Source organism: Haliotis rufescens, unplaced genomic scaffold, assembly GCF_023055435.1.
Source record: "Haliotis rufescens isolate VD_foot unplaced genomic scaffold, xgHalRufe1.0.p SCAF_5, whole genome shotgun sequence".
In the NCBI taxonomy this organism is placed as follows: domain Eukaryota; kingdom Metazoa; phylum Mollusca; class Gastropoda; order Lepetellida; family Haliotidae; genus Haliotis; species Haliotis rufescens.
The window spans coordinates 44,939,648-44,950,015 of NW_025964223.1; the positions used below are offsets into that span (position 1 = coordinate 44,939,648).

At 39.6% G+C, this 10,368-nt stretch overlaps 1 protein-coding gene across 1 annotated transcript; it reads right to left on the bottom strand.

Annotated features, from left to right (window-relative positions):
• Nucleotides 1-229: 229 nt before the first annotated feature.
• Nucleotides 230-8,374, bottom strand: LOC124139967. The gene is made up of 6 exons (XM_046507259.2): nucleotides 8,102-8,374; nucleotides 5,267-5,635; nucleotides 4,399-4,779; nucleotides 3,233-3,328; nucleotides 2,742-2,832; nucleotides 230-1,800 (listed from the first exon to the last, which is right to left on the bottom strand). Exons 1-6 carry the CDS (start codon nucleotides 8,166-8,168, stop codon nucleotides 897-899), a joined length of 1,908 nt encoding a protein of 635 aa, XP_046363215.2. The 5' UTR covers nucleotides 8,169-8,374; the 3' UTR covers nucleotides 230-896.
• Nucleotides 8,375-10,368: the final 1,994 nt, after the last annotated feature.

The window sequence follows — 10,368 nt, forward strand, 5'->3', positions numbered from 1 at the left end:
GCAGGCCCGCAGAGAAGTAAGCTGTTTGAAAACATGTCAAAAGTCAAATTTAAAGACTAAAATTGACTAAATTTAATTTAAATATGTGCATCTTTGGGGAGATTGCGACCTCAACATGTAACCAATATGTTAGTACATGCGATGATTGCACATATATAAATTTGAATAGAAAAATGTTATTGCATGATGTTGATGTCTAAGAAACACAGAGTTCTTTAAACGTAAGATATGAATAGATATTTAGTTTTATTTACATATATATGTACATAAATAATGTCTTTCTTCATACAAAAATGTGTCTCTCATTCAAAGGTAAAATTATGTACATCCAAAAGGTAAATACATATATTTATCATCATGTATGTAAGAGAATGAATGTACAAAAGACAACGTATGATACGATGTATGTATTATACAATTCGTGAGACAATAGTCCAGTCTTAGTCATTTGCTGAAGTCATCTCAACGTCACTCAGTTCGTGATTACGTGATCAAACATATCCCCTGCAACGCGATTAGATCGTCAGTATCCCTTAGAAGAGTGTTAGGGTGTCACTGAAATGGCTTATTGTCTTTAAGTTGAATACACGTGACTTCTATTGCGATGAGTTGGCTTCTAAATGTGAACTTGAGGACATCGCAACTATGGAAAACGACTCGTAAATCCAATCAATATGTCCATTTGCTGTGGCATCAACTGTCATGTTTTATCACTTCATGTTCCATATGTTATCCCATGTCCATGCCATAGCCATGCTCATGAAACCAAACAAGGGAATGCAGGACGCGCTGCATCTATGCCACAATGATGAACACTGGCGTGGGGGATACACAGCTTCTTGTTCTTTGTACTGCAAGGCACATGTTGTGGTTGTTTTCTATCGTAAAACAAACTATCATTGATCCATGAAATATTCACTATTCGCAAATTCACTTTCAGCAGGTGCCAATGGACCTTCATCGACTTCAACCAATGGCTTTCTGTCTGCTAGAGGCTCTCGGCCAATCATTGGAGGAGGAAGAGGCGGCCTGTCTGTCACATCAAAAGCCTGATTCACAAAGTAGGACAATGACCTCCTTCGTCCACCATCTTTGCCTGGAGAATTGTCCTTGGTAGGGATGCACGCATATTCCAGTGACTGCACAGACGCCCTTCTATCTTTACCAATATCCGGTGTGACGGGAAGCAGGTACTCGTCCTCATTTTCAACCACTGAGGAACCGTCCACCACCCTGTCCTCGGGTCGTTTTAAATTGTCCTTGTCCTCATCCCCGAACGCAGCCTCGTAATTATTTTCTGTTTGGTCGACCTTATTGGACCTCAGAGTGAGAGTTGAAGTAAGCGAAGGACAGGTATAGTTGTCCTCCTTGAAGCTGGAACATGAGGACATCATTGCATATGGCTCGGAGTAGATCATTGACACCCCGTCAGATCCGGTTGATTCCTGGGTCTCAGAACCTAGGTAGCTTTGCCTTCCCGTTGGACTATCCATTCCTAGATAGCAGGTATTTTCTTCGGATACCTCTTGCAGCTCAAAAGGTTTGGGGACTTGCGGCGCTGGAACAACTTTGGGTTCACTCTTCTTTCTTTTCTCCTTCTGTTTGGACTCGTAAGCATCAGAATAGTATGGTGTCCGTGTTTCCATGGGGATGCTGTTACCCACTGGAGCTCCGTTCATTGCCTCCTCCATCTCAACATATATCTTGGGGTCCCTGGAACTACGGCGAGTCTTGGGTGCTGATTCCCCGTTTGCTATAACCCCATTCTGTTTCTGTGAATCCATTTCCGCTGCAAGTTTCCTGCAATTAAACATCTTCTGTTCAATTATGGTAAACGACAGGTTGATGACGGACGAGATGATATAAGGACCATCAATGCCAGAATCATTTTACAAATGGGCACATATGTAAGATATCCTATGACTACAGGGTAAGGTTAACGTATGCCAGTTATCTGATCACGGAGGTGTCTCGCAGCATTTTCCTAAGCTTGTAACAGGACCAAGTGTATGATCCAAACTCACCCAATGAAGGTACTGAGGAACAGTTCATCAAACGTTGGGTTTCAGACCTTCTCACCATTTAATTTCGCAATGATACTTCTTTTTGTTATCATACCATACAGCCGAAGTCATTATAGAAAGCAAATGACTGTATGTTGACTATATCTACAAACTTTTATAACAACATTCCAATACAATTTCTGTAAGATTTTCCATTCCAATGGTAAAAATGGCACATATCATATATCCTCCTTAATATATTATTGTACTATGTACTTGTTGCCTGAATGATGTTTTTTGTTGTTGTTGTTCTTGTTTAACGCCGCACTCAGCAATATTTCAGCTTTATGACGGCGGTCTGTAAATAATCGAGTATTGACCAGACAATCCAGTGATTGACAATATGAGCATCGATCCACACAATTGGGATCGATGACATGTATCAATCAAGTCAGCGAGCCTGACCACCCGATGCCGTTAGTCGCCTCTTACGACAAGCATAGTCGCCTTTTACTGCAAGCATGGGTTGCTGAAGACCTATTCGACCCCGGAATGAAACAATTATCCTTAGCGTACACTCACAATAACTTCAGCATTAGTATTGGTGGTTATATATATATATATACTGTTTTCATGTTAATATACAATATATACAAGAGGATAATAATACTTTCAGTGTACTATATGCAGTATGGCATTCCATGGCTACCCAGTGCATCACTGTGTTGGTTGCCTCACCTCATATACCACGGAAACCCTGCCAATGTTACCGACAGAACGACAACCATTATAAGGACTCCGAACAGAATGGCGGCGACGAAGTCAGGGTCTGAGGAAACCAATCATCATATTATTTAATATTTCTGTTGTATTAACACATTTCGCTTTAATTCAAGGGAATTGTCTGTAAGCAGCTTCAAACGTCTGACTAAGACTAACACAGTGACTTTAAAAACAACACTATACCTATCATAAAACGCATGTTTAATGGAAAAATGAATAACGTAAAAACATTGCAGTACAGTAGCCTCATTACACAATACACGGGTGCAACCGATAGGGACGGACGCCCCTTTAACAGACACCTGGTGTCATTGATTGATTTGGGAATATTGGTCCTTGTATTTGCTTCATATTCCTTCTTTTGTGACATATATACGAATAAGAATACCCCTGTTTTACTTGCATAAAGCTAGGTATAACTCAGACTGCACTGTGGGATGTCTTACCTATGCCGTCAGCGTCCCCCACGAGTTTGTTGAACACCCCTGCAATGTTTCCCTCGTCAGCGTGGCACCTCAATACCAGGTTGGCGGCATCATTGGCTGTAAAAGAGACACTCGATTACAATATCAGCAGTGTACCTTCTTACACAAGATGTATTACCAGTTTCCAATCAGTAAATCGATAACTGATTGCATTAACGAGGTTGTCAGTCTGACTTTTGTCCCCATCTACGCCTTCACTGAAGACACGTTTTGTTGTGAAAATAGGCATGGGCGTGCAAAGCAAATCCTATTTACTGGAAACCCTGCTTCAGGATAATATCATATCCTGAGGAAAATGATCTTTGAAAGAATGATGCATTATATCTAAAATCTCAACAATGTCATCTGACACGATATAGTCAGGATCATTGATACTTTAGTCATCTTGCGGACAAAATAAGTATGCAGCTGTTATTGGTTATAATTGTATCGAGCAACCGTATGTACACGTGTTTTTCTTTCGTGATCTTTGCTGTACTGGATTGGATTACACCGAGGACGCTGGATTAAATCCCACTTAGATAACATGTGAAGTCTATTCTTGGCATTCTTTCATGTTTGTGTTTACTTAAAGTTCTGTGATAGTCATTGATTTCAATTTAAAGGGGTCGGCTGCAAGTAGTGTCTTGCTTACACAGTTTAAGCATTTGCTAAGAGTCATCATCATCAAATTTATTGCCATATTTCATAAATAATATTTTCATTAATAAATCTATATGATTTTTGTTTGTTTGTTTGTTGTTTAACGCTGCACTCAGCAATATTCCAGCTATATGACGGCGGTCTGTAAAATAATCGAGTCTGGACAAGACAATCCAGTGATTGACATCATGAGCATCGATCCACGCAATTTGGATCGATGACATGTATCAACCAAGTCAGCGAGCCTGACCACCCGATCCCGTTAGTCGCCTTTTACGACAAGCATAGTCGCCTTTTACGACAAGCATGGGTTGCTGAAGACCTATTTTCTACCCCGGAATCTTCACGGGTCAAAATCTATATGAAAATCTTACGTTTGTTCACTAGTTTATGCTCAGGAACAGTATCGTGTACTTAGTGATGGGAACATGCTGTAACATTAATAACGTAAACTGATAATGATAATTATATTCTCTGAAGTGTACCTTCAAATCCTATCCACACATATCTAGGTGGACTGGTTGGACTTAGAGCCAGACGGACCGTCACCGGCGTTGTCGTGTTGAGGAGGGACTGTTCCTGTTGTTCTTCCTCCTGTTCAACTTTCTTGTCGTTGTCGCAGCCGAACACGTATGCAGTGTCTCTGTCGTAGATGGTCAGTTTAGAACACTGGTTTGCTTTAGCGGTGCCGTTCAGGCGCATGTACACTCCGTATACCTGAATGTTGGCCTTGACACTGGGGTTGGCAGAGTCCACTGTGCATGAACAGGTGCCCGATTTGAAGTTGGACCCCCTGGGATCGTACACTGAGAACGTGGACTCACCTCGTACCGTCTCCACGGAACAAAAATCGGCAATTGTTGATTCTGAAGACAAGGAAATATATCAGTTTATTACCCATGTGTTTTGAGATGAGCACGGGGACACCGCTTCCCTGTAGTTTGTGCAAAGTTACATCCCTTGGGAGTTTAAGGATCTTGTGGTAGTGGGTTCGAACCAGAAATCGATTCGATTAGGGTTTGTCAGCTTCATACCAAAGCAATGAGTGAGTGAGCGAGTAAGTTGGGTTTTACGCCGCTTTTCGCAATATTCCACCAATTCCACGGAGGGGAACAATAGAAATGGGCTTCACACATTCTTACCAATGTGGGGAATCGAACCCGGGCCTTCGGGGTGACGAGCAAATGCTTTAACCACAAGGCTATCCCACCGCCCCCTAATGCAGTGAACAATGATATTTTAACTATGGTCAGTCTCCCTGAGTAGTTCTCTAAAACACGATGTCGAAAATCACATATTGTGACGGCAAATTTACAGCTAAATATGTACTGTGCTACTAAATATACCACACACCTGCAATACACCTGTAATATAGTTTGGAGTAGCTTGACACTTTAACTGTAGAATCAGAACACGACCCTGATGTCTTTGGACTGGGGAAGGAGCATCGCGATTGCCCATAGCAGTCCTCAACGATCTGGTCTATGCCCTCCTGGTGGAACGCCATCTGACAGTCGCCCGCTTCGTCGGTGTCGCAGCAGGAGGTGTCGGTGCTGTTGTTGCAGTCGGTGACGGTAGGGCACTGGTCGGACGACTTGAAGCCGTAAACAGCATGGTGGACAGCGATCCTCTTTTTGGATTCACACATCAGTGTGTGGTACTTGTCAGTGCAGGGGCTTGTGTTGTAGCAGATGGACTCCGTACGTATCTCTGTTTTGCATTCTGAAAAACAAGATTATTCATTTATCGAAGTGTCGATGCATTGCAAGGGAAAGCAATACGTCGAACACAAGCCGAAATAGCAATAGCTGACATTGACAATTCGCCCGACTAGCGGAACGTAATATGAAAAATTATACTGATAACCAAAATCTGTAATTATATAGATCTATAATGATTAGATATACTGTTCATATATATAAGAAAGTATGGCTAAGGTGGCTTAAAATAAAACAAACAAGAAATGGTTATTCAATGATGATGTATGTGACACGAATATCTTAGTTTGGACCTTAGTTTGCACTTTCGGCGACTGTTTTTAGCCTGGTATCGGTATGGCAACGTTTGTATTCCCTTTTCCAAGAGTATATTGTCTCCTCCCCGGTACTTTATGTAATCGTAAACCATTCGTTTTCGCCTGAAATGCAACGTAACTACATTACGTTATAGGGGCGCGGCTGGTCCAGACGTTTGAGGCGCTCCAATTCGATGTGCAAAATTGCGTCCTTAAGGCGTGATAGAAAGCTATGATATTGAGTTCTAATCAAGTATTTAACCTGCTAATGTTTCTAGGCTTTTCAGCACCATACCCGCGCTGGTGGGTTTCACCAAGGTGGTAAACGTCTTAGAGACTATAGGGATTCCCGTGATGGAACTAAAATACTGTTGTGAGCATCGTCAAACCGAGCTGCTCACTCCTCACTCACTCATAACGTGATGTGAGAGTATTCTCGCAGCTACCTCCCTTCCCCAGGAGGTATACTGAGGATATTAGACTTTGACCTTATGTCGATTACAGCTTTCGAATGTGTACTTGGATAAATAGGGTTGTCCATCGTAGCATTGTACAAATGCCGCAGGGGGAGACAATAGTATTGTTTTAGTTATAAACATGTCCCAGTGCTAACTACATAAAGCCATACAGGTACCTGAAAAAGGTACTATAAATCTTGATATTAACGCGAGCGTGAATAAAATAGCGAAATAATATTTTAATACTTTGACGAAAGCTCTTTTCATTTAATAAGAAAAATATTTGATCAAAAATAAATTTAAGAGAAATGTTCCGGCTTAATTCAGTGCTAAACCAAGATGCTTCAAAGACATCACCGTTCCTGATCTTATGTCATTTAGCTGAAATCAATGTCACTTCATTAACACATGAAAGGTTATTAAAATTCCCCACATGCACTAATTGCTTTTGACATGCAGGCGAAAAGCTAACCTATTTCCAATGTCGCGCATTAATAATTATATAGACAGCCTACAGCCCATACATCATAGGATTGGCACATTAAGTTTTCCGTTACAAGTCGTTGTACATAGTTTCCACCGTGGAACGGAAATGCTCCCGATATTGTCAATCAGATTGATGGCCTTCTGAGACAGATTTCGATGTAGTCAGATCTCATTAGCGCCATCACGGTGATACAGCCGCGGGCATTACATAGAGGCGACCATATCTAATTACCCGCTGTCGCTAATACGACATGGAAACATGCCTTTTCCTTCATTAATCTAGATTAGTGTAGGTGTTAAAGTTCCCCAGGTTGTTGTTAGGTTGGTTAGATATATTAAAAGGTACGGATTTATGAATGCAATGAATGCAATGATTTGATAAGGATATGGTTACCTGCAAAAATAGTTGCGATAGCAACAATACAGAAATGTGCATTATCATGCATTGGGTTATTTCCACGGTCTGCTGTCTAACTGTAGTCTACGCTTCGACCTTGTAACAAGAGATTTTATGCGGTAAATATTAACCAAATGATTGATATACATAACGAAATATTTATTTATTTATTTATTTATTTATTTATTTATTTATTTATTTATTTATTTATTTATTTATTTATTTATTTATTTATTTATTTATTTATTTATTTATTTATTTATTTATTTATTTATGTTTGTTTAACCACACCAAACAACGATGGTACATCTGATCTCTATTTCTCTACATGGAACAATTATTTGATGAATTTATACACAAAACATGCTCTTATAAGTTTTATAAGTAGGGAAAATGATGTGTGATATTATCAACCGTAATATTTTGTCGCAAAAGTATTTTAATATTTCATAAAAAAATAGTAAAAATATCTAAAAAATTCGCAGAAATTTATCTCCTGGATAAGTATGTGGGTGAAATAAAAAATCAATATCGAAGCATAATTTAGAATTTCAAACGTTAGTGATCTCATTCGTGTATTGGATATGCGCCAAACAATCATCAAAATTGTGAGCAGGACATTACATAAAAAATGACAGAAACGGTTCTTCCATATCAGATCATAGAATTTCACAATCGTAAATTCATCTTTTATATTTTGCCTGCAAACTGTTACATTACCATATCGAGGTAAAGAAATAAATTTAGAAAAAAATCTTAAAATTGTTTTAATTTATTCTTCTTAATAACCATTAACTAAAGGGAAAAAACCCTATACATAAAGTATTCCTCACCTATTAAGCATAATATTCCCAAGAAGACGATCAGAGCCGACACCAGACAGCAGGTAGCACTATCCATGAGTAGATGACCGTCCACTGTCACTTGTCCATACAAAATGACCCGGGTCAGGTTAAACGGGGCCGACCTTGCGCCGGTCAGGTGACTGAAGTCAAGGGAGTGAAGGCTAACGAGATGGCCGGTAGACTATGGGAACGCTGGTTTGGAGTGGACACACAGATGGCTGAAGTGACGGTAATCCGCTCCAGTGAGGAAGTGTTACGTGAGAGGCGAGTTTCAAGTGCCAGGCTCTCCCTTGATTTTTTACTATAGGCGACAACGCTTGACTGATTTGCGTCATACTTAAATGGAGCACGCCCTTGTACGTCATGATTTTTTTTCATTTGGCCAGCTGATAGTCATTTCACATTTTATTCCCTAACTGTTTACTGTTTCTTTACAGTTATATAACATCTGCTTGGTTTTCGAATGACATATTAAGTTCTAATAATTATGTTCACATTTATCGTCTCATATCTTCTCGTTCCATTTCAGTATGTCTCAGTTTAGTTTAGGTACACGGGTACTGTGCTTTAAAGACTGTCACGCGCACACGCACACGCACACGCACATATATATATATATATATATATATATTTATATATATATATATATATATATATATATATATATATATAGTACGCACGTTTCTAAAAAAATATATATGGCAAATGACATGTTCTTTACTCTTGTAATACAAAATATTAAACATTAATATGGCCACTAATATGTGTGATAAATCGTCGTTTAACATCAACTATACTGAAAAACTATTATCAACTTAAACACAAAATTGAACCAGATGAATTTTGTGCTCAAGTCCATCTTTAAACACATCGAATGAGGTTCAAGCCCGTACGACGACATTAGCGTGTTTGATTCTATCATGCCTAAATACCAAGAAGAATTTTTTATTTTTTTTTGTCGCCATTTCGCCAAGTATAATAAAAGAGTGAATGTGTGTTTTCACAGTGACTCAGCACATATGCATGTATGTTCTTTGAAGTGATTAGTTTTGAATAGTAGCACCATACTTCTGACAACTTGTTTCACAAAAGGGTTTACTCACAACTCAATATGTTTGAAATATAATGTTTTTCGCGAACAAAAAAGGACATTATAGGTTGTTATTTTACAGGAAATGTAACATGTTGATGACTATGAAAGGAGGTGGGCCAGTGCGTTCTACTCATGTGATGTCATGACTGTGTCACATTGCCCTTTCATGGTATGAATGTTTAAAAAACCTTATAAATGATCGTACTGATTACCAAATTGAATGTCATAATCACATAACTCCACATACCAGCTGCTGCTATATTTCCTATCTACCATACACAATAACCTAACTCTCTACCAAACAATCTCGAACAATATATATTACAATTAGGTACGCTTGATCATGTTGTCTCTTCGTCTACATATAACCCACCAGTGTTGTCTTGTTACCTCTAAATAACCCTCCCATGTTGTCTCTTTGTCTACATATAACCCACCATTGTTGTCTTGTCACCTCTATATAACCCTCCCATGTTGTCTCTTTGTCTACATATAACCCACCAGTGTTGTCTTGTTACCTCTAAATAACCCTACCATGTTGTCTCTTTGTCTATATATAACCCTCAAGTGTTGCCTTGTCACCTCTATATGAGCTTCTCATGTTGTCTTTTAACCTCTATATGACCCTCCAATGTTGTCTTGTCACCTGTATATAACCCCACCTTGTTGTCTCTTCACCTGTATATAACTCCACCTTGTTGTCTCTTCACCTGAATATAACCCCGCCTTGTTGTCTCTTCACCTGTATATAACCCCACCTTGTTGTCTCTTCACCTGTATATAACCCCGCCTTGTTGTCTCTTCACCTGTATATAACCCCACCTTGTTGTCTCTTCACCTGTATATAACCCCACCTTGTTGTCTCTTCACCTGTATATAACTCCACCTTGTTGTCTCTTCACCTGTATATAACCCCGCCTTGTTGTCTCTTCACCTGTATATAACCCCACCTTGTTGTCTCTTCACCTGTATATAACCCCGCCTTGTTGTCTCTTCACCTGTATATAACCCCACCTTGTTGTCTCTTCACCTGTATATAACCCCACCTTGTTGTCTCTTCACCTGTATATAACCCCGCCTTGTTGTCTTGTCACCTGTATATAACCCCGCCTTGTTGTCTCTTCACCTGTATATAACCCCGCCTTGTTGTCTCTTCACCTGT